We start from the raw sequence: 26,158 nt of genomic DNA on the forward strand, positions 1-26,158 counted from the left end.
TTTGTGAAAGGCGGGATGTTACTTCTGACGAAGCGCTGTTAAATATAGGTGAAAAACGATGCCGCAAAAAGAATACATGAAATGCTTTCTTAAAAAGGCAAAAGAACGCATGCATGTTTTCTTAATATGATAATTAAAAACCAACAGACTGATGAAAATGACATTTTCTCAATATGCAACGTGCGGGACAAGGGGTTAAAATGCTGTGCGGAACAACGCAAAGCGGGACGGGTGGTCACCCTAGTTAAAACATGAGTGTTACAACTAGACCTGCTCTCCCCTAACTCCGATTTTATTTGTCTGAAAGAAGAATTTCATATACTCCTAGGATGACTTGAGGGTGAGTAAATCATGGGCTAATTTTCATTTTTGGGTGAACTATCCCTATTTTCTTTAAGATGGGTAAGGCTTTGTGATGTTTGTAAACTTAAGCAATAGTTACTCACTTGACCAAGTGACTGATTAAATCAGGGTCCCGAGCTGACACCGTGCCTAGCGAGCTGCCGGCGGGGGTGTCTTCGTCCACCTCAAAAATGTATAGAGCCCGACTGAAGACTGGAGGTTCGTCCACATCCGTGACTGTGATTCGGACCATCGCCGTGTCGCTGAAAGGCCCCAGGTGCTCAAAACGTCGATCTATGTGCGTGTTGGTCACCTGTACCCGTAGTGAGTATAACCTCTTACTCTCGTAATCTAGTTGCTGAACGGGAGAAAGGTTACGAGAAGAAAGATAAGATGTTAGGCCAGTCTGTCTGTATAAAGGAAGGCTTACTTTTCTGATCTGTTTCAGCTCAGGTCTATTCGGTCACAGATTAATGACATGCTCTAGCAATGTCGTCCCCAACTTTTCTAAATCTAAAGCTCGTTTTTGGATACATTCACTGAAGAGCGCTTATCGATATCCCTTTTCTTCCGCATTGAATGTCTTTTTTATAAAGGCAGGGCATAGTGCTTTAATGCAGCCTTTTAATTATGAAACGATTAAAGACTCAAGGTGCGATCTTTTACCTTTCGCCCCCATTCAGGCCTTCTTCCGTAGCTATCTTTCATTCTAGTTTAAGCAATAAGATTTGCATAATTGCCTGAGCCTCGTCAAAGCCTGACCTGACAGAGAGTGGAAATAAGCTATAGGCAGATTTCAGCAGGCAAATAGATCCCTGTGCCACACAAAAGGGAAAAAGGGACTTTTTGGGCTGTGAATAGAATTAAGCACCTTTGTAAAGTTGATAGGACACGAAGGCTTCGATTTAGGGGATTACTTTCTAAGCACTTCGCTTCGTATGGGTGCGTGCATGCGTATGAAAGAATGAGAAAATGAGAATGAGGGAAAGACCGCCACTTGCTGCGGATTTTAGTTCCAACTGGCGACTTACAGTGTTTGAAACTTTAGATATATGGCCTGTTTACCTTCTTTACTGTTATCACTCCTTCCTGGCTGGTGCCGTCTGTAATGATATTGAACACATCTTGGCCGTCGCCGTCCAGGATGGTGTACCACATCTCGGCGTTGTCCCCCACATCTGCGTCGTACGCTTTGATCCGGCCCACCGATGATCCGATTTCGGCCGACTCTGGAGTGGAGAGATGGTAGGTACCTGGAAAAGGAGAGCAAAACAAATCAATTGAGTAAACAGTCAGGTGTTTGTACGAACTCTTTGTTCTCGAGTGAGGCGCTTCAGCGTGCGTTTGTCTATTTGTTTATCCTTCTCACGGGGGGAAAGCAAAGCTGGCTCTCAGTGGTTATTCTTTAATAGAATTTCGGCTCCGATGAGCCATTGGAGAAGGTTCTTTTTAAACCCAGTTTGTTGAAGCTGTTTCTGATGTGGCTCTTGTATTGGATTTGAGACTGTGGCAAAGAGAGAGGGATTATCACCCCAAATGAAGCTCCCGCTGCGCTCTCTTTCTCTCTCCCTCTCCATCTCTCTGTCTTGTAGTTTCTATCCTTCTTTCTCTCTCCCCCCATCCACCCTTCTCTCTCTCACTCTAAAAGCCTCTTTCTGTGGAGATTTTGTTCTGGGTTCACATTGTGACTCATCTCGGTCAGTAGGAGAAATGGAGCCCGGCATTTCCATGAGAATTCAACTGAACCACAACGTACATGTTTGTGGTTCTTATGAAATATCACTTGCGGGGGAACAGTTAATTTCGTATGCTGATTTTGTTGAAGTCTATTTGCAAGTCCAAGCACAATTCTGCTCATAAACTCTCGGATAATCTAGCCTGAATCAATTATTAATAGTTGACTGGCAATCAAACCCTTGTTCATTTCATATACACCTGCTGGGCTCGTTCTATGCCTTTTGTTCAAGACATTTCAGTAGTACTTTTCTTTCATTAAATTCCGTATTATAATCAATCCAATGTGATTAGTATTAAAATTAGTCATATTCGGTTTTATGTGACCAAAAAATGGGCTGTTTTTGCTTTTGTACCTTGTACTCTATTTGCAGTTGATCTCTTTTTTTTTTGTCCAAGATTGAGGAGAAAGCTTTGTATGTTGTGTTAGATTATTACACTTTCATTTATGGATGGATGGATCAACATATGTACAGTATGTGAGAGGAGATTTTGTGTCATCTTACTGTGTGGGAACCGAGGAGGACTGTTGTTGACATCCAGAAGGGTGATGTTCACTGTAGTGGTCCCGGAGAGACCACCCATCTGTCCAGCCATGTCCTTAGCCTGAATCACCACCTGATAGTGCTCCCGGTTCTCTCGAATCATGTTCGGAAGCGCCGTCTTTATGATGCCTGACAGAATGGATGGACACAGGTTTTAGGTGCCATCTAATGAGCTTCTCTGCCTTTATTATTTATATGTTAATGTCATGCTAAAAAAGAAGGTTGGACGAGGGGAAGAAAAAAAACAATGAAAAACCAAGGAAATGAATTCCATGCCTTGGGGTATTTTAAAGAGCGAGTTTTAATTGAGTAGGATGTCAATCTTCAAATTATGTTGTGATAAGGTTATTAGGTGTTTAAGGAATATTAAGTACCATATTCAGTAAAGCAGATAGAAAACTAAAGTACATGAATTGCATTTGAAAAATAAAAATTATACAAATAGATTGCTTGATTTAAAAATAAGATTACATTACATTGCACTGTCTGTAGTTTAAGTAGATTTCAACTCAATATATAGTAGTATTTTTGGTCACGCTTCAGTTTAGGGTCCAATTCTCACTATTATCTAACTATTAACTATGACTTAATAAACTCATAATTACTGCTGATTAATAGTTAGTAAGCTGGTTGTGAAGTTTAGGTATTGGGTAAGATTAAGGGATGAGAATAAAGCATTGATATGTGCTTAACAAGTACGAATAAACAGCCAATATCCTATAATATGCATGCTAGAAAACAACTTTAATAGTGAGAATACAGCTAAATATTGTATACAGTAATAATAATCATCATTGAAATGAGAATGGTAAAATGGCAACAAAGATAGCAGTGATGATAATTTCGGGGGTAAAATGTGGACCATTTTCTTAAACTGATGAACAAAATGAAAAAAAAATATCAATAATCAATAATAATGCCCTAAATGTTTTGTGCAAAATATATGTTCTTATCTTTTGCTTATAGGGTGAAATATGACCTTGACAGGCTTTATGCGATTCACTGACGACATGGAAGAAACTATGTTAGCAAATTCTGTATCACCTTGCTAGTATTGTATCCCATCTTTTAATCATTTAAAATTATCCTCATGATTCTCTCATCTTGCGCAACTTACCCGTTTCAGGTTCAACTGAGAAATATGGCTGGCCCTGCAGTATGCTGTAAACCAGCTTGGCGCTGTTTCCATATGCTTCATCATCTGCATCTGTGGCTGTAACTCTCATTACAAATGCACCTTGAGAGAGAGGGCAAAAGAGAATTATAGAGAGAGGTATTTCAGCTCCAAAGAGCCCTAACATGATTGTAAAACATGATCCCCACATCCAGTATTAAAACCTCAACCATGATCAAAGCAGTGCATCCTAAAGGTGCACCACGAACGACTAATTCCAAGTTGTAAAACTCGCTATTATCCTATATGAAGAGACCCCCACCCTCCTAGCATGAGCAATGATCAAGGCGAATGCATGATCACTCGTTCTTTCATCTTCTTTATCTCAGTGTATTTCTTATCTAAATCCTAGTCTCATAATTACTCCAGCTGCACGGTAAGATGGACATATCTTTAATTGTAGTTTTTCTTCCGCCCGCTCTCTCTGGGTCATCCCATTCATTTTCCGCTCTGATGGAATCTGCTGCATGTTGCTGGGAAACGTCAGACTAATAATCTGCTCAAAGAAACATTATAATTAGACCAATTAATCTAGACGTAACATGATTTTAGGGGGGTTCGTTTTCAGCTTGATACAGCTTTGGACAGCTAGGAGGGGAAAAATAATCTCTGATATAAAAAGCTCTTCAAAATTGGACCATGGTGTAAAGTAATGGTAAAAAAACAACCTAATTTCAAACCCATTTGGCTGCTCAAATTTGGCTAAAATGTGCTATTAGGGCTGGACAGTATATTAAATATTAACAATGATTTTGTTGGCGATTCACAAGATATAACAAGTAATCTTGCAATCTTGTTCTACTCGCCAATATGAAAGTATTAATACAGAGATGTATTATAGCCTCTCTGATTTAAACTTCAGAAGCAAAAATGGCATTAGTGTTTTATTATATGAATCAATTCAAAGTAGTATTTATCATGTATAGTATTTATTTTTTTATAATAATATATGGGATCTATATTGCTGTGTTTAACTATTTTGTGTTATAATTAAAATGACTGTTAGTGACTATATGTGACCCTGGACCACAAAACCAGTCATAAGGGGCTTTTTTTATTTATTTTTTTATTGAGATTAATAAATTATCTGAAAGCTGAAAAATTAGCTTTCCATTGATGTATGGTTTGTTAGGATGATATTTGGCCAAGATACAACTATTTGAAAATCTGGAATCTGAGGGTGCAAAAAAATCTAAATATTGAGAAAATCAATGTTAAAGTTGTCCAAATTAAGTCCTTAGAAATGCATATTACTATTAATAATACATTTTTGATATATTAATGGTAGGGAATTTACAAAATATCTTCATGGAACATGATCTTTACTTAATATCCTAATGATTTTCTGGCATAAAAAAAATAGATAATTTTGACCCATACAATGTTTTGTTGGATATTGTCACAAATATACCCGTGCAACTTATGACTGGTTTTGTGGTCCAGGGTCATATATATAAATCTGTTTTGTACTTCTTTATTAGAATATATGCAGATAAATATTGTTGTTTTTGATGATGTATTGTTATATTGGCTCTCTTGCCATTTCAGATCAAGCTGATCTTTAAAGTCTATTTCGAATATCATCAAAAGGCTCTAAAATATATTTTTTGTAGCTACATTGCAGATCCCTTTGTGCTACTGAAAGTCTTGTAATATTTTCACCAGTGTAGTACACCATGACCCATGATAAAATCTGATCTTGGTTCGGCTTTAGATTTAACAAGCGACAACAACTTTTGTCCTGCCACATGAAGGGCAAAATCACTCCTCACTCCTAGTTGCCAACAGCCGCGCTTTCCATTACAGTCACGGCTTCCCGTGAGTAGTTTCCTCTGAGGTTTCGCCTTTCTCATTTGTGTACTACTGACATCTTACAGTTCTTTCTTCTGAATAGACTTTAGAGGTGACTTCACGGCTTCTCAGTCTCACCTCTGAAGGTGGACCGAATGCACATGTTGTTTCTGCCATGGATCAGCGGCGTCCCTGGCATCAACAAGACCTCCGACGAGCGGCATTCGCTCTCTGAGCGGCTTGGAGAATACTAATGAATGCGGAAACATCTGTCGCACTCCGATCCCATTCCGATAACACGGAGGGAAACAGAGTCTCAGACTTCATGGATGGCCAGATCTGATTAACGGCAGGCACGTTCGCAACACATGGCCGGTTTGTTAGGCTTAAACGCGAGTGGCACCGTGACCTCACGGTTTGGCAAGCAGGGCCGCTCGTGAATTCGTACACAGGCGGGAGAAAGGAAGAGCTCAAGCGAAGTGTCAAACGAGCACGGTGTCCCATTTACGTTACGGAGTGTCTGGGATGATGTAACTTTGAACCCCACAGAGAAATACAGATGTGAAAGGGAGAACGTGCCTGCCGGAAAGAGAAACTTGGGTTTCAAGTGCAAAAGCCTTGGGGGAAAAGATTGTGGTCCATTTACGAGGCTGCTTCTACAAGATTTGTGTTGAATAAATAACTCTGCCCACAGTTGAACTGCTGTAACGTGACATGGTTTTAAATTTGTAAGGGAAATGCATATCAATAGTGACATGTATCATGTTTCTGAAGAATCTGAATAAAATAACATTGCATGTTCTCAGCTTGTAAAACACAGGTGCTTTGAGACTCTCGACGGCGGAGACATAAAGGAGATCAGGCACTGTAATGTAAGAATCCGACTGAGAGTCCCTGGAGTGGTCTTGCGTTTGTCTGAAAGGATGACTGGTAGTGTTTCACGCCTCAGGGATCCATCTTTCAACAAACACAGCTGCATTAAGATCTACTCTCCGATGAGACATTCAGAGCTTAACAGAAATTTGAATACTTATACGCTAAGTTATTTCATTTCATGTTGCATTGAAAATGTCATGACAAGGATGTGACAGTAGTGCTGATTGGCCAAAGGCACCACAAGAATGAATACAGTCCCAAACCCTTCACTAGTGACTATCCTGAGCAGTGACGTGAAAGGCAGCAGACAGGGAAAAATATTAGTCCATTTCATGCTTCAAAAAATATTGGACACTGTTGAAGCACCTTTTGTAATATAATGAAATATTTGTGATTTATGACAGTATGTTGCTCACTAAAGAATGTTTTCCATTTCAGCAGACTACACGGCTACTTCTGAATGGTCACTGCAGAATTAACACCAGATTATGTAGTTATGGCAGGATCTAACTAGCTTGTACTAACCAACTAACTAAACCTTGAAGTGTGGTGTTCAGTTGATTTCATTGGTGTTGAAAATTGGTGTTCAATTTGAGTGTGGGGTAAAATGTGATACTTTTTCTTAAATTGCCCCTTACCAAAATGTGAATAACTAATACGATAACTAATATTCCAAATTATATGTTGTTTCTCGTATATAAACATCAATTATAAGGAAGCATCCACAACATAAAGCCACAGAATTATGACCTCTCCAAGAAATTTGGGAAAACAGTGTCATCATAGTTAGTTGAATCCTCGAGATTCTTTTACTTTCTGCTTTATGTACTGTATATAAAAATAATGTGGTGAAAAATAATAGTTTTGGCTTATTCTTATCATTATTGTTAAAAATACATAAAAAATTGTCCATGTGCGTCTCTCATTCACATGCATCTTTAAGTGATGGGCCATTTCTAAGGGGGCTTTCACATCGGGCACTTTTGCTGCAGTCCGAGTCCAAGTGTGATTGTTCCTGATTTCCCCCACAGCATTGGTCTGATTTGCATTAATCTTACGTCATCTCAAACGTGCACGCCGCATGAAAACAGGTCACAGGAAAACATATATTGTGTTTTTTTTTTTATTAATTTGGTGCTATTATGTGCAGCGGAGTGAACAATACTTGGGTTTCTGTATGTGCATAGCATGAAGTTGGCTTTCTGCTGTTTGCAAATGGACTCTTTTGAGGAGACAGCAGATTGCGAGCCATTCATTTGGCGCTCTGATTGCACTCAAGCACTATTACACTGCACGCTAACTCTCACTCGTATCCAAGGTAAATCATCACCACTGTCATCCCTAATGTAATCGGTCCTACTCAACCCGCTCTGAGCAGGATTAGAACTGGGGTCTCTGGTGTGGGAGGCGGGTGCGTTAACAAGGACGCTAAAGAGAGCAGCTGCTGACGTCAGTTGCTAGCGTGCCTCTTGAAGCCAAGGGAGTGAGGTTTACACGCATAGCTTTTACTGGGTTACGTCCGTTACACTCACTCCCTAAACCTCACTCCCATCCGGGTCACAGAACCAAATGTAACCAGTCCTACTCGACCCGCTCCGAGTGGGATTCGAACCGGGGTCTCCGGCGTGGGAGGCTGGAGCGCTAACAAGGACGCAAAAAGGCCGCGCCTCTTGAATTCCTTCGGCTCACAACACTCACAGTGCATTATTGCAGGGCTCCAGACTGCGACCAAATGGTTTAGATTATAAAACTAAAGGTTTCAAGATGTAGGAAAACTCTCACTTAATTATAAATAAAAAAGATATAAAATTATCATTATAACCAGTATGTGGCTCCAGAGGAGCTCTTATTGGCTTATTAGCTATTTTTACTCCCTAATATTTATTTCTTCACTCATTTTGCTTTTTAATTAATATTAAGACATTATGAATGATAATAATTAAAGTTAACTACACCTCTACACCTCAACTCAAGGCCTGTCTACACCTACACCACCAAAGCCCAGTGCTACCAAATACTTTCTGTAGAACTTAGTGGCTCCGGTGCTGCTGCCCTCAAAAGTTAGTGTGGAGCCCTGTGAACTTAGAATAAAACAGTACATTGTAATTTATGTACGTTAAATCTATGTATTACCAAGGCATTTGTCAGTAATGCAATCAAAATCGGGGAAAATGTGATAATTGCATTGCAGGTTGATTTGAAGTGTGCCCCTAAATGTTCTGCTTGTGCTTCTAAAAATGTTTCAGTTAGGGGCTACAGTGCTTCTAGTAAAAACAGTTAATCTGGAGCCCAGCATTGTGGGTATTATCATAGCCGTTGAGCGTACATCGGTTGTATACTCGTTATTGTGGTGCATTGTGGGATTGAATGAGTGCACTTGATAATGTCCACTATGGTTTCGGACAACACTACAAATGCTGCCCCCCCCCCCCAAATAGTGCCCTATTTAAGGGTAAGGGGCAATTTCGGACAAAGCCTTAGGTCTCGGGTTCAGTACCCCGGTGCGCTCCTGGGTCCGCATGACAGCTTTCACATTGCCAATGTTTCATGCGAACCATGTCCCGTTTCAAACTAAACTGCAAGTGTGAAATCACCCTAAATAGATGGTGGCATGATAACGATTGTGCTCTAGAGGGCAATACAGCTTACCCACTGACACACTTCAACCCACTCATCCTCTAATTGTTCATTATGTGTCAAAAATAGCAAAAGTAAAAATGCTAAAATATTTAATTCCTGTTTGGTAACCTTTGACAAAGACATTGTGTCAGGCGTTCTCAAACAGTGCTTTATGAATTGACAAACACAAATAGGTACACCAGGACCACTTCAAGCATAATTTCTTCATTTCCTAGTGATTAATCTTTGATTCATTTGCCGGGTCACAATGATTAAGATCCACAATGATCTTATCATCGCACAAAATCTTTAATCAAAAACGGCTGCCTTGTTTTTGTCGGAACTGCAAATGAGTTTTGATTCATTTGAGATAAACCTGCGGGTTAATTTGTTGCATCGTGAAGAGTAATTGATTTCAGCCTGCTGCATCCCGTTCATTTACTTTGATTCTCTCTGCCTCTCTTAATGGGTTTAAAATCACTGATAATTGAATGAATTCAGACGGGATATTGTAAGATCTTTATCCTCCCTCAAATCACGTGAAGTTCAATGTTTGTCATAGTTTTAATCAGCGTTGATTAAGTGGCAGAAAGAAAGTGTGTTCCGTTTAGCATAAAAACCCAAAGTCTTATTGGGCAATTTCACTTTTCTCATCATTTTGGAGACAGTTTTGACTGCACTGTCAACACATAATCATTTCAAATTATCCTACTGAAATCTTTTGTTTTTAAGCCTGCTTTTTAAAAAGCATCCACAGCTACTTTATTTTGCATTGGACGTTTATATGGAGGCGTAAACAAGATTCTTGTGGGAGTAAGTGCGCGATTACATTTAATGATGTAGTGAAAATAACTTGCACCTGGATGTAAAAATCTGCATAAAAGCATTGCTTTTACAACTGAGATGTATCGGCATCAATGTATGGACAGCTTCTGGTTTTCATTTATAAATAAATGTGCAGTTTGGATACAGACATTTCTCCATAATGTACTGATAAATGGATTGCATTTACTAAAGTAAAATTATTTTTTTTTAAATGTGTTAATGCTGTGCATTTCAAGAAGTTATGGGTTAAACCTTGAGCCAGCAACTCACCAACATTGGACATCTCTGATACACTGGCCACGTAGGTGTCCTTGGCAAACTTTGGCTCGTTGTCATTGATGTCATGGATTTTGATGATGAATTCCGAGGCCCTCTCCAGATCCTGTCCGGAGCTTTTGTTGACGGCTTTGGCGCTCAGGGTGTACATCGCTTTCTCTTCCCTGTCAAGCCTCCTGGTGGCATGGATATCACCCGAGTTCTCATCAATCTCGAAAACAGTTCCGGCCCCGTCTCCGGTTAGGACGTACTTCACATTTCCGTCTTCCGTGTCCATGTCTGAATGAAGCTTAAAAGAGCAAAGACAGTTCTGTTGGAATTAACAGTTCACAAATGATCTGTTTTCTTAGCATGTGACTGGCAAATTATTTGCAAATATACTCAGTCTGTCAAGGCAAAATGTTCAGGCGGTGGCCCTAAACCATGTGTAAATGGAAACAGAAATTAAACCATTTGTTAAACACAGTTTAAGCCCTTTCTGGCTGAAGTCAGAATGTGTTTCTTAAGCAATGTTTTTAAATGAGTCATGAATATGTGAATATGAATGTGAATTTGCTCAAAGGGCCCGCTCGGTTTAATTTTCTTTGTGGGTAAAGCTCCGGAATTTCGACTTAAATATTTCATTCACTCCTGTATCAGTAATAGTTTCAGAATTCTTCTTTTCCTTTTCAACAGCAAACACAGAGCGCCGAATGGCGATCTAGTCATTATCTGCAGGAGCGCAGAACTTACTGCATAGAAAGCTCGGTGTTTGACGTGGTTGACGGCATTTGGTGAATATCTCAGAAAACTGTCAATAGACTCCTGTACCTTCAAACTGTGGAGGAAAGATATGACCTGTTTTTGTTCGGAACAGTCACAATTACAAAAAACGCTCCTTCAGAGCAGAACTTTCATTTTACACCTGTCTCTTAGCAACAAGAGGAAGCCTGACAGCCCTCTCCATTTGATTGCAGTTCCTCTTTTCCTGATTAGGATTTTACCAGAAGAGGCCAGCCATACAGTCCTGGACAAAATATCCAATCAGCATAGGTGCCTTGAAATGTTTCATATTTATTAAATGATCAATCAGCGCCTGAAAGAAACAGCCCTTGTTTTTGTAAGCAGCAAATAAAGAAGAACCAAAAACATTCTGAGCATTGCACCCAACAATTTCATAATCTGTCCACTTACGGCTAAATGTACACTATAATTGGAAACGATTTTAGAGGCTTTTCTAACCACTGTTATCAGGATGTAGATAATTTGACACACAACAATTAAAAACCTCCATTTGGTGGTTGCATCATTGTGAAACAAGTGTTCCTGTCCGTCCTGAAACCGAATTTGGTATCCATTACACACGCAATTGCATTAACAGCACACTAGCAAGCTGCTCAGAGAAATTGCTATCTTTTCTTTAGTAGTTCTATGTCCTGGCAAAAGCAATTGTAGGGGGGAGTCTGCGTGAATGTGATTTTGCTTCATATTTACTCCAAACAGCAGTTGCAAGAAGGCATTTATTATTTATTCCATGCTAAATCCTCCCATAGCAGTTGTTAAAAATGTTAAAGGTTCATTACATTAAGCCTGGCGAAGTCAAATGCAACCAAATGTGCCTCTCTTACAGAGATACACTCAACCTCATGTCAGTACAAACCATTATGCTGTTATTTTTTTCTGGACCTCAAGAGGAGGAATGTATTGGTCTTCTTTCATTCAATTACTTAATAAAGCATTATAACAGTGGTCAATTTGACTTGTGCACTATGTTCCAAGTCTTCGGAAGTCTTTGTGTGGATAACAAACTGGATTTTGCTGAATTTCACTGATATTTTTGTTTCTCTTCCAGTGAGCTTTTGATTGTGAACTGAATCTACTCATTCAATGAGGAGATCTGACTCATTCTGGCAATTCATTTACAAATTGAAGATGCCAAGATTTTCACGATTGTTCATCAGACAACTATCAAATCATATGACTTCAGAAGTTTTGGATTGTAGTGTGTGAGTCAAATGGACTTCATTTATGATTTATTTATTTAGCATTTGTGCCCTTTTTAAAATTGAAAGCTAAGTTCCCCATTTTTTTTATTTGTATGGAAAATTACCAACACTTTTTTTTTTTAATGAGTAAATGATGGGGTAGAGCCTCCATTATATTAAAAACATGTGTTCTGTGTGGAATATGTCACCATTTTTTCTCTTTTTCTCAACTAAAAGCTTTTTCATTACAATGTTGCGTTTGGAGTTTTCTGGCCTCCCCAGTGGCTTTCTGATTGGTTCTTTTCAATTCCCATCAGCATGCTGATGAGTCAATTATACACATGTTTATGTGTATACCTACTGAGTATTTTTTTTATTTTTCATTATAACACAAACACGAAAATATGATGGCCAAAAATGTTGAAATAAATGACCCTCTCCGTTTTATCTCCTTTTACCAGTTTTCGGCTAGTAAATGTACCCTTTAGAATGAGATTGTTTTATGCTTTTGAAAGAAGAATCTTATGTTCCCCACGGCTGCATTTATTTGATCGAAATACAATCAAAACAGTGATATTGTGAAATATTATTACAAATTAAAATAAATTTGTTTTATTTTATTTTAATATACACCAATCAGGCATAACATTATGACCTACTGTTGTGTTGGTCCCCCTTTTGCCGCCAAAACAGCCTTGACCCATCGAGGCATGGACTCCACTAGACCCCTGAAGGTGTGCTGTGGTATCTTGTACCAATATGTTAGCAGCAGATCATTTAATTCCTGTAAGTTGCGAGGTGGGGCCTCCATGGATTGGACTTGTTTGTTCAGCACATCCTACAGATGCTCATTGGATTGAGATCTGGGGAATTTTGGAGGCCAAGTCAACACTTCAAACTCGTTGTGCTCTTCAAACCATTCCTGAACCATTTTTGCTTTGTTGCAAGGCGCATTATCCTGCTGAAAGAGGCCACAGACACCAGGGAATACCGCTTCCATGAAAGGGTGTACATGTTCTGTAACAATGCTTAGGTAGGTGGTACGTGGCCAAAGCATCAACTGCCTCCACCAGCTTGCCTTCTTCCCATAGTACATCTTCGTGCCATGTGTTCCCCAGCCATGCACCCGACCATCCACGTAATGTAAAAGAAAACGTCATTCATCAGACCAGGCCACATTCTTCCATTGCTCTGTGGTCCGGTTCTGATGCTCACGTGCCCACTGTTGGCACTTTCCGCAGAGGACAGAGGTCAGCATGGGCACCCTGACTGGTCTGCGTCTATGCAGCATACACAACAAACTGCAATGCACTGTGTATTCTGACACCTTTCTATAAGAACCAGCATTAACTTCTTGAGCAATTTGAGCTACAGTAGCTTGTCTGCTTGATCGGACGACACGTGCCAGCCTTCGCTCCCCACATGCATCAATGAGCCTTGGCTGCCTATGACACTGTCGCCGGTTCACCACTGTTCTTTCCTTGGACCACTTTTGATAGATACTGACCACTGCAGACCAGGAACACCCAACAAAAGCTGCAGTTTTGGAGATGCTAGCCATGTCGTCTAGCCATCACAATTTGGCCCTTGTCAAATTTGCTCAAATCCTTACACTTGCCCATTTTTCCTCCTTCTAACACATCAACTTTGAGGTTGACATGTTAACTTGCTGCCTAATATATCCCACCCACTAACAGGTGCCGTGATGAAGAGATAATCAGTGTTGTTCATGTCACTTCATAATGTTATGCCTGATCGGTAATGTAATTAATTCCTGTGATGGCAAACCTGGATTTTCAGCAGTCATTACTTCAGTCCTGAGTGTCACATGATCCTTCAGAAATCATTCTAATATGCTGATTTGGTACAGAAAATGATTGTGCTATTTAATGAAGTGTGGCTAGTGTAATTTATAGTCATATGATAGACATGATATACCATAGTTTATCACAGCACAACATTTAGAACATTTTCAACTATTATGCTAGATGTAAGTGCATCTGTACTGTTTTCAGAAAGATTTTGCTTACAGTATGTCAGAATTGGCAGTCTAGAGGTGACACAAGTTTGATTCGTTTTGTAAACTCCATTCTCAGAGTTGGCTCACACTCTATTGATCGTTCTGGTTCTCCTGGGATTATGCTGTCACCGCTGACACAGTGAGAGAAGAGAAACATACACCGCTCCCTCACAAAAGTCATCTGATAGGTTGACGTCAGGCATCATGGACCATATCAGTTATCCATATTTACAGCATAACACACAGTTTAAATTACAATAATTGTTGATGACACTTCAAATCTCAGTGCATGAAGAAGAAAAACTAAATATATTGGAGACAGCTTTGAAATATGTTTAAAACAACTGTTTTGGCAACATGTGACAGCGTCAACATGTGTAGACCCAGATGGTAGATACAACACATTTTTTCACACACTGTTGTAGTGCTATTAAAATCTGGTTTAAGACTCTTTTTTCAAATGGTATTCAGCTGAAATCTAATAAATCTTGAAGAGCATGTACTTGACACCTGACAAATGTTCTATATTAGCAGATGCACAATGTATATAATTGGACTTTTCTTCTTCAAGTGGTTAGAAAAGACATATGGCTCCAGTGTTAGAAAGCTGACAGAAAGTAATATCAATGTTTGTTGTTAAATTATAGTCAAAAAAAGCCAATTTAAGATGTACGGCAAAATGCGGTTCATATTAATGAGGGTTTGTGTGGAAAGCTAGAAAAGACCAAATATGAAATATTCTCTTTTTTTAGAATCAACTGAAGTACTGCAATGGACATTACATTTGCAGTCCAGTCAGTGACTGTTATGACATGGTGATGGCTAATCTCATGAATATTAATTTGGCCATGCTGACGTTGCTTTGTAGTCTTTCTAGACCGCCCAGTCATGCAAATGATTAATATTCATGAGGCAAACCTTTAGTACGTCTCATGATTCATATCCTTTGCTTGAGTTCTGGCCTTTGAGATTCGATATCAAACTGTATTTGATCAAGTTTCACTTTTAAATTGATTAAAAGTGTCATCAAAGACTTAGATTGTTACAAAATATTTATATTTTAAATAAATATCGTGCCTCATCAAAGATTCCTGAAAAACATCTTCACTTGATCAAAATAAGACATTTTTCTTGAGCACCAAATTAGAATATTTGAGTGATTCTGAGGGATCATTTGAAACTGAAGAGTGAAGACTGGAGTAATACATTTATTCCTAAACAGTAATTTTAAATTATAATACTATTTCACAATATTACTGTTTTTACTGTATTTTGTACAGTATATTTTGGTGAGAATACGAGACTTCTTTCAAAAACATTAACAGATAATACCGACCCCAAACGTTTGCTTTTTTAAGCAAACTAATACAATGCAATGCAATCTACAATATGTATTGATTTGGAAACCACATTTATAGCAGAATATTTAATCTTCTCCATGATGTCAAAAATGTACTATTGGCCATTTAACATTAAATTCTGATTAACAATTCAATGTTCAAAAATAACAATAGCTCAGTTCAAGAGCCCAATTGAACATTGAACGTTTTTATTTGTGAGCTTATTCATTAGACTGCACTCTTAAAAATAAAGGTGCCAAGAAGAACAAAAAAATGGGTTTTTGAAACAATGCCATAGAAGAACAATGTCTGGTTCCCCCTAGATCCTTTCTTTGGGGAGGAAGTATGAATAACCTTCTCCCACTACAATCTTTTGTGCAACGGGAAGGTTTAATGGATGAACCTTTATTTTTAAGAGTGAAATTAAAATAAAAAGCTGCCTTGCTATGTTAGATGAGTGCAGATGTAGTACCGTATGCTTTTTAATTTCCCCATCTAGTAAACACAGTGTGCTTTCATACATTTGTGACTCACTCCAGGGGTTTGTGGGTCAGTGAACAAAATCAGACGTCTATTTCGTTTTTCCTTTATTAGTGTAGGGATATAAAAGGCATTTGTACTTAAATATACGGACGGACGGATAGATAGATAGATAGATAGAGGTTTTGGGGCTTTGTGGACATGTTGCATGTACTATATATGGTTGTGGACATGTTGCATGTACTATATATGGTTGTGTAACAGATTATATTACAACTGAGCATACCAGTGACCACAATGCAATATTAAATATTAAAGAATATTTATCACTGCATGCTTTTTCAAGTGTCCTGGACTTGACATCTATAAAGCTGGTGTAAATCAAACCTCTGTGACATAATGACAAACCTCGATGTTTACAGTCACCGACAAGAACGATGGAAAAGTCCAAATAAATAATCCAGAATTTGTCAGCCCCAGTGAGCGAAGGGGGGGGACGTCTCTGCTTTCAGCTCCAAGCCAGTAATCTATGCAAACATTAGCATGCGAGTCATTAGCATGTGGTTAATGAAATGTTTGTGCGCTCTATCTCACGGGTCCACATTCTCCTGAGTGACAGAGCGAGTGAGGGACACAGCATGCAGGAAAGCCAAAGCAGATATAAATAACTTGAGATAAGATCTAATTATTTTCAACATATTTACAGCCAGCGACTCTAGACCCAAGTGTGATGTTGGTTGAACCAATTTTTGGAAAGAAATGCATTCAAGATGCATTTTTTTTTATTTTTTATGATGGAATTGTCAAATATAAAGAATGTTTTTTCTTTCTTATTTTTTTTAAATATACACGATGTAACTTCTTTTTGTTGTTGTTGAAAATAAACTACATTTAAATAATGCGTCAATACATCATCAAAGAGAGGAGAGTGCTGGCAAAAAGAGAATGCGTCAGAGCTCGTAATAAAACAAGGATCAACATTGGCTTGGCTTTTTGGAGATGGATAACTGAGGGATTTGAAAAGCGATGCGGAGATGTGTGTTTTTATTACTCAACAGGTGAGTAAGGTATTTTATTGAACATATAAATTGCCATATGGAGCTTTCTAACAGGGTTTGTTGTAAAGCATTATCTATTGTGAAGGCTAATTTCATTATGGTTGTTGTAGCTGTAACATATAGATCCACTGGAGGCAAGTTGTTGGACCCAAGTGCAGTTATTTTATTCAACATAAAGCTTAACATAAATCAAAACCTTGGCAAAACAACAAACAAAACTTGGCTGTGACAAACATGACTAAACAAAACAGACTTGACTAGAAAACTCACCACCAACAGGTTACAACATCAATAACAGACAAAGACACATGGCAAACATGAGGGCTAAAATACACACACAGACTAATGACAAGACAAGTGACACCTGTGAACAGTGATGAGACAATGAACCAATGACAGGACAAGACACAAGATCACATGAGGGCATGGGATTCACATGACACTGAAACATGACAAAACCAGGAAGTGCATGACAAGACTGTGAACAAGACACTAAAACAAAGCAAGAACATGATAAACTAAAACATGAACCAAGAACAATGAACATGAACCAACACCAAGACACCATGTGACAGATCCCCCCCTCTATGGGCGGCCCCTGACGCCCAAACAACACCAACACATCAATAACCTAACAAAGAGTCTTAACAAAAAGTCTTGGGGGGCGGTCTTGGGGGAGGGATGGGGGGCCAGGCCCGTGCAGGGGCACCGGACCCAGACATGACACGGCCGGGCCTGGGAGCGTGGGCGGACCTGGACCCTGTGGCGTGGGCGGACCTGGACCCTGTGGCGTGGGCGGACCTGGACCCTGTGGCGTGGGCGGACCTGGACCCTGTGGCGTGGGCGGACCTGGACCCTGTGGCGTGGGCGGACCTGGACCCTCAGGCGTGGGAGGCCATGGCGGCAACGGCAGTTCATCAGGCCATGGCGGTAATGGCGGTTCAGGGGCCCACAGAGGCGTGGCCTTCATGGCCTCCATGTACCCCCTGCCCCCCCTCAAAATTTTCTTGGGTGGGACAGCGGGGCCGTAGGCTGGAGCCTGGACGGGGCCGTGGGCTGGAGCCTGGACGGGGCCGTGGGCTGGAGCCTGGACGGGGCCGTGGGCTGGAGCCTGGACGGGGCCGTGGGCTGGAGCCTGGACGGGGCCGTGGGCTGGAGCCTGGACGGGGCCGTGGGCTGGAGCCTGGACGGGGCCGTGGGCTGGAGCCTGGACGGGGCCGTGGGCTGGAGCCTGGACGGGGACGTGGGCTGGAGCCTGGACGGGGACGTGGGCTGGAGCCTGGACGGGGACGTGGGCTGGAGCCTGGACGTGGGCTGGAGCCTGGACGTGGGCTGGAGCCTGGACGTGGGCTGGAGCCTGGACGTGGGCTGGAGCCTGGACGTGGGCTGGAGCCTGGACGTGGGCTGGAGCCTGGACGTGGGCTGGAGCATGGACGTGGGCTGGAGCATGGACGTGGGCTGGAGCATGGACGTGGGCTGGAGCATGGACGTGGGCTGGAGCATGGACGTGGGCTGGAGCATGGACGTGGGCTGGAGCATGGACGTGGGCTGGAGCATGGACGTGGGCTGGAGCATGGACGTGGGCTGGAGCATGGACGTGGGCTGGGCTCACTGGGGTGGAGAGTACTGTGGGAACGTGGAGCTCCTCATCCACCGTTCCCACAGTAAAAGATGAGCCACTCAACTGAAGTGCATAGTCAATATATCCAGCTAGAGTTCCTGGAGAATTGCTCTCTGGCATCAAATACCTTAAAAGGTCATTAAGTCCATTTAAGAAAATACCCTTGAGGGCAACATCATTAAAGTTCACCTGGTAGCAAAGTCCACAAAACTCCTCCACATAGTTCTCTATGGCTTGGTTTCCCTGGCGTAGACGAAGCAAGGATACAACTGCTGGGTCCATTTTGTAGGTCTGTTATTCTGTAACATATAGATCCACTGGAGGCAAGTTGTTGGACCCAAGTGCAGTTATTTTATTCAACATAAAGCTTAACATAAATCAAAACCTTGGCAAAACAACAAACAAAACTTGGCTGTGACAAACATGACTAAACAAAACAGACTTGACTAGAAAACTCACCACCAACAGGTTACAACATCAATAACAGACAAAGACACATGGCAAACATGAGGGCTAAAATACACACACAGACTAATGACAAGACAAGTGACACCTGTGAACAGTGATGAGACAATGAACCAATGACAGGACAAGACACAAGATCACATGAGGGCATGGGATTCACATGACACTGAAACATGACAAAACCAGGAAGTGCATGACAAGACTGTGAACAAGACACTAAAACAAAGCAAGAACATGATAAACTAAAACATGAACCAAGAACAATGAACATGAACCAACACCAAGACACCATGTGACAGTAGCGCTGTGCTAGAATTTATTTTCAAGGAAGTACCGTGTCTATTAAAGGGATAGTTCACCCAAATATTATCCGATGATTGACTCACCCTAAACCATCCAAGGTGTATATGACATTCTTCTATCAGACGAACACAATCGGAATTGTATTCAAAAATAATATAATTGCTCTTCCAAGCTTTATAATGGGAGTGAATGGCGGTCCTTATTTTGAAGTCCAAAAAAGTGCATCCATCATAAAAGTAATCCATATGGCTCCAGGGGGTTCTTAAATGCTTTCTGAAGCAAAGCAATGCGTTTGTGTAAGAAAAATATCCATATTTAAAACTTTATTAATTAAAATAACTAGCTACCGATAGACGGCAATACATATCGATTTATGGCGAGAGAGTAACCCTTGACCTGACACATGACATATTGACGGAAGCACAGAGGATAGAGCAAAACAAAACACCGGTCACAAATTAGAAGTCTAAAACGAGAATTTTTAAAGAGAAATATTGGAGGAGTGTGAGTTTGTTGAACCAGCCCTATTTGTTTCAACCACGAGAGGCGCAAAGCTTACACTACTCCTACACTCTAAAAAAAAAAAGTTTCTATATGGCATCTAAAATGGTTCTTGATTCACAATCATAGGGGAACCTTTTTAGTGCTATATAGCACCAATTTTGGTCCTTCAGTGGTTCTTCAGCGGTTCTTCAGAGGTGCTATATAGCACCTTAGTCAAAGAACTGGTGAAGAACCTCTGAAGAACCACTTTTTGGTGCCAAGAACCATTTTTGGTGCCATATAGAACCTTTTTTTTTAGAGTGTATATGCCACATCATACACCGCATCAGGGGTTACTCTTTTGGCGTAAGGCGACTTGCGTAGGCCGTCTTCCATCTAGCTAATTATTTCAGTGTATAAAGTTTGAAATATGGATATTTTTCTTGTTTCAGAAGGCCTTTATTAACCCCCTGGAGCCTTTTAGATTACTTTTATGATGGATAGATGCACTTTTTTGGGTTTCAAAATCAGGACAGCCATTCACTACCATTATAAAGCTTGGAAGAGCAATGATATTTTTTTATATAACTCAGAGTCTTCATCTGAAAGAATATAGTCATATACACCTAGGATGGCTTGAGGGTGAGTAAATCATGGGGTAATTTTCATTTTGGGGTGAACTAGCCCTTTAATGGGTATAGCTAGTAACGTCTTCAGCTAGTGGTGAATTTCATTTCTTACCTCCATTTTCAATTTCCAAATTTCCATCTAAACTGGTTATATCTCAAAGTCTGGTCGTGAATGTTTTATGAGCAGTAGGATGACCATATTCATCCGCACAGTCGTGCAGAGCTGAAGAACAACCAAAAACAAAGTTCTTCTGCAAAATGCATGTAGTTTTGTTTTTTCAACTGCTAGAGGGCCAAAAGTTATAAAGTGTACCTTTAATGTAGCCGCTATGATGGTCTACACATGATAGGATTCACCATAGGATTCAAAATTATAAAATTTTAGGTATAAAGTAACAGTTTCTAACTCACTAGTCTTAAAAGAGATATTGAACTTCTAATCGTTGTTCGTAAATGTTGATAGTGAAATACAAAGTTTCAGAAATGAATAGCTACATGAGCGCATCCTCTCAATGCTAAAACATTAGCCACGGTTTAGGGCAGAGTTAACATTTAAACCAGACAGAAAAGCATGACAGATCAAATCGGCTACAGTCTGAAATCTACCCTTGTGCAACCTTGATGTTTTTAAATTAACGTCTGAAGACCTTTAAGGAATATATGTCAATGTATGCTACACTTCTGGCACTTATCATACATTGTATATGAGATGCATCATTTAATTCTCTTTCTTTCATTTCAGAATAAAGCACGGTGTTCCTCCAAAGAGTATTTTCTGGAAAAGGACTTTCATGTTAGTTGTAACCAGAAGAAGCCGATATGAAGATGTAGATTCCATTTTCATCTCCGCTATGTATAAAGTCCCTTGACAGCACCATAATTAGTCTCTCTATGTCCTTTATTGTGAAGAAATCCTCCAGCGCTGCCATGGCCCACACAGACGTGAGTTTGAAATCCATAAAAAGACATCTGAGACAAAGACATGCAATGAAAGCAGACAACCGCATAAAGCCAATACAAACCCCAGCTTCTCAGGGCTAATTGGTATTTGTCAGGCGAGCGTCTATGCGCACTTAAAGGGTATACATAAAACATTGCATTAATCTCTGAGGTAAACACACGCTTGAACGACAACAACAGGCTTCATTAGGTCATTAATTTGAGGTGGACTGTGGTTGAGCCTGAAATTCCCTGCAGGAATGAAGGCAATGTGTGAAAGATGTTTTAGGCCCCGCTTTAGCAAAGGCGTAATGCGTCTCATAACAACCTGTCTTGTTCTATAAAGTGCTGCGGGTGAGTCTTTAGCCTTTGCATAGTTCCAGCAGTCAGAGAGCAGGAAATATTCGCAAAATTTGTTGCGCAGAGAATAGAGAGGCTGAATCAACATTGACGGTGTTTACAAGCAGTCTCAGCGCTTTTTAAGTAATTAACACAAAATGCTTCATTCCAAATATAACGCATTTGAAAACTCTGAAAAGTTGCCACTAGGGCTGTGGGTGTTTCTTCTTGCACAGTGCAAACAAACTCAGGCAGACCTGTAAAATGCTAAATGGACCCGTGAGGGCCGAGGGTTTAGATCAACAAACAGTAAATAACACTGCACAAAACATGATTTTCTTAGTTTTTTTGTCTTGTTTTCCAATACCAACATTCTTGAATTAAAACCCATTTATTTAAGAAGCAAAATCAGAGGTGTCATGCCCATTCCAACTGAGGGGCCAAGTGCCTATTTAAAACATTCAACCAAGTGGATTTGAATTCAGCTTCCAAAAGACAAAAAAAAAATATTTTTTTACATTTGATAATTAACCCTTTGAAGCATACGATCACATAGGTGTGCGTCACGTTATCAACTGCTAAATCTGCGTTCACGCTTTGGCTGGTGCTGAGCCAGAGACGCTTCAATACAGATAAGTCACTAGCAAAAACCATTCATAAATTATAAAATGTCTATGGAAGCAGCAATCCTTTCAAATAGGCTATGATTTGACTAAGGGTTTTATTGGTATCCGATATACATTGCGTATGAACTATAAAGTTTACTTTAATCTTAAGGTGCCGCTTACACAACACAGTTTTCAACTAAAAAACTGAAAACTTTTTCTGCGTTTCATTTACACAGCAAACAGTATTTTGGGAGCTAAAGTTGGGGAACCTTTGTAAACGGGTTCCAAAGTGCAAGTTTTTGTAAATGAGACCTTTATCATCTCTGTGTATACAACAAAAACATGAATCTACGAAAACGGTGACGTCAGGAGCATCTGATTATTCACATATTTAGTCTATACTATAGGCGTGTGCCTTTGGCTCGAGTCTGTTCTGTAAAAGATTGGGTATGTGTGTGCAGGCATGCTCTCAGTCTGCTGCTCTGCTCCAGAGTAACGATGGGCCCTATTTTAACGATCTGAGCTCATGGTCTGAAGTCCACAGCGCAGATGCACTTAGGGCATGTCCGAATCCACTTTTGGTAGTTTAACGACGGAACAAATGGTCGGTGCACCAGGCGCATGGTCCAAAAGGGTTGGACCTAGTCTCTTAATGAGTAATGGGTGTGTTTTGGGCGTAATGTGCAATAAACCAATCAGGGTCTAATCTCCCATTCCCTTTAAAAGCTAGTTGCGCTTGCACCATGGCGGATTGCTATTTACATGGCGGATTGCTATTTACATGGCGGAAAAATTATAACTGCGTTGGGATGAAACTAGCGAAAACACTTGCGTCATGCCTAGCATCGCATTGCCCCCGGTGTATGATAGGGCCCGATAGCACAGAGTGGATTATATCCACGAGTTGGCGCTGACAACCCGATCCCACATTAATTCGTACGTATTTTACGTGCTGGGTATTCCGTTCTAATTTGTACGACCTCTCTAGCCTAGAAATCTAGACGCACCCTAGCGGCAGCAAATCTAATTTGCAGCCAGGGTGTATAGAGTCGGTGGGCGGCTTAACATAAGTTGCCGCAGTTCCGTGTGCTACTTGTAAACAAAGAAGCTGGCGAACAGGGGTCTTTCGAATCAGCTTTGGCGGCGACTCTGGAAGACTTGGAGTTAAGCTTTTCTTTGTGAAAAGAACAAAGAACGACACTGAAGTCATTCTTAAGAAAGGAAGATGTGTTTGGGGTTTTGCTGACCGGATACGGCGAAAGTTTAATATATCAACTCTTCGCCTTCTTCGTTGTTCTGGTTGGCTGTAGCGCTATCCTATTGTGTGCAGAGGGAATTTGAAAGACAACCGTTAATCCCGCCCCTCAGACTGAGCCCTGCCAATGGTGTGTTCCCAGACCCAACATCTTGATGTGGGTCTGGCTTGTCAGGCTACGACCTCACTTGTACGAATTTGTAAAATGTTTCAAAAAGCTCATTGGGTAGCGCCATCCCTAACCCCGCCCCTAAACCTACCCATCACTGGAGTCTAGACAAATCGTACGAAAACATACGAGTGAGGTTGTACTAATCTGGACGATTGCTGTGAGATTGAGTTGCCGCATTCCACAAAACACATCAAACTCATTTGAAATATCTTTATATCAGCAACAAGGTTGATTAAAAAAATGTATCTGGCATCGAGACAGAACTTTGAAACTGACATCTAGAAAAGTGCAATTCACTTCAGAATTAACGGTGTATATCAATATTAGGGTTAGTTCACCCAAAAATGAAAATTCTGTCATTAATTACTTACCCTTATGTCGTTCGACACTCGTAAGACCTCCGTTCATCTTCGGAACACAAATGAAGATATTTTAGTTTAAATCCGAAGCCTCAGAAAGGCCTCCATTGGCACAATGCACTGTACACTCTCAAGACCCATAAAAGGTACTAAAGACGTCGTTTCAAAGTCCATCTCACTACAGGGGTTCTACAATAACTTTATAAAGCGACGAGAATAGTTTTTGTGCGCAAAAAAACCCCTAAATAACGACTTTTCTGAGGCTTCGGACTTCAGCTCAGCATTCAACACTGTCATCCCAACCAAGTTAATAGCCAAACTTGGAGACCTGGGCATCAATACCTCAATGTGCAACTGGATTTTGGACTTCCTAACTGACAGACCCCAGAATGTTCGTTCAGGATCCACCTGCTCCACATCCATCACACTCAACACTGGTGTACCACAGGGCTGTGTGCTAAGTCCGTTTCTCTACTCCCTCTTCACCGCCGACTGCAAGCCTGTGTATGGATCTAATTCTATCGTCAAGTTTGCGGACGACACAACGGTGATTGGTCTCATCAGCAACAACGATGAGACTGCCTATAGGGAGGAGATCCAGCACCTGGCCACATGGTGCGCTGATAATAACCTGCTCCTCAACACCACCAAAACGAAGGAGCTCATCGTGGACTTCAGGAAGGAGTCAAGAGGCACACACGACACCATCCACATCAATGGAATGGCTGTTGAACGTGTCTCCAGTTTCAAGTTCCTGGGGATCTGCAGCGGGTGGTGAAAACTGCCCAGCGCATCACAGGGACTCCACTGCCTGCCATCGAACACATCCAGAGGAAACGCTGTCTGCATCGAGCTCGCAGCATCCTCAAGGACTCCTCTCACCCAGCCCACAGACTGTTTTCTCTCCTGCCCTCCGGCAGGCGTTTCAGGATCCACCGGACCAGGACCAGCAGACTTAAGAACAGTTTTTTCCCCAGAGCTGTCTCCTTACTGAACTCAAACCCCCGCTGATCCACTCCCCTCATATACTGACAACTCTCCTACCTCACATCCACCTTCACTTTGTTATTTGCATTACCGACTCTTTATTACAGTAACAACTGTTTACTTATTCATTTTGCACTACCACACCGTAACTGGATTATGCTCATTTGCACTGCCGACTGTTATTTACAGTACCTACTGTTTACATTTGTATTTTGCACCGTACTTCTAACTGTAATATGCAATCACTTCCACTGCACTTTTACACTTTTTTTCGGATAGCTTCTGTCCATAATTTATTGCACTACCTTAATCCACTGCCATATTCCTCATTTTAGCCTAACATATCATTGTATACCTCTATCTGTAAAATTCTGTTTATAGTAATAGCCATCTGTATATTATATTATATTCATAGTACATATCCACCTGTAAATTCTGTTTATAGTATTAACCATCTGTATATTATTCACTGTACATATTCACCTGTAAATTTTTTTTATAGTAATAACCATCTCTCTATTTATAGACATATTTATATATACTCAGTACATATCCATGTCCTGCACTTATTCAAACGTTGTATATCCTGCACTTGCTGCTATTGCACTTCTGGTTAGACCTAAACTGCATTTCGTTGCCTTGTACTTGTACTTGTGTAATGACAATAAAGTTGAATCTAATCTAATCTAATCTTATATAGTGATGATCGATTTCAAAACACGGCATCTTGAAGCTTCGAAGCGTTATGAATCAGTGAGTCGATTCAGCGGTTTGGATCGCCAAAGTCACGTGATTTCAGCAGTTTGGCGGTTTGACACGCAATCCGAATCATGATTCGACTCACTGATTAATAACGCTTCGAAGCTTCATGATGCATTGTTTTGAAATCGGTCATCACTATATAAGTTGTTATTTCGTTTTTTTTTGCTCACAAAAATTATTCTCGTCGCTTCA

General features: G+C 40.6%; 1 protein-coding gene across 1 annotated transcript in view; it reads right to left on the reverse strand.

Annotated features, from left to right (window-relative positions):
- Positions 1–26,158, reverse strand: part of cdh10b (cadherin 10, type 2b (T2-cadherin)) — a 70,455-nt gene that overhangs the window by 26,647 nt on the left and 17,650 nt on the right. The window contains exons 3-7 of the mRNA XM_079801389.1: positions 10,177–10,471; positions 3,739–3,858; positions 2,583–2,750; positions 1,408–1,595; positions 447–700 (exon numbers count right to left, since the gene is read on the reverse strand). Of these exons, the coding sequence (XP_079657515.1) occupies positions 447–700; positions 1,408–1,595; positions 2,583–2,750; positions 3,739–3,858; positions 10,177–10,471 (1,025 nt within the window). The remainder of the gene's footprint in view (positions 1–446; positions 701–1,407; positions 1,596–2,582; positions 2,751–3,738; positions 3,859–10,176; positions 10,472–26,158) is intronic.

This window comes from Gobio gobio (assembly GCF_949357685.1).
Source record: "Gobio gobio genome assembly, chromosome: 20".
Classification (NCBI taxonomy): Eukaryota; Metazoa; Chordata; class Actinopteri; order Cypriniformes; family Gobionidae; genus Gobio; species Gobio gobio.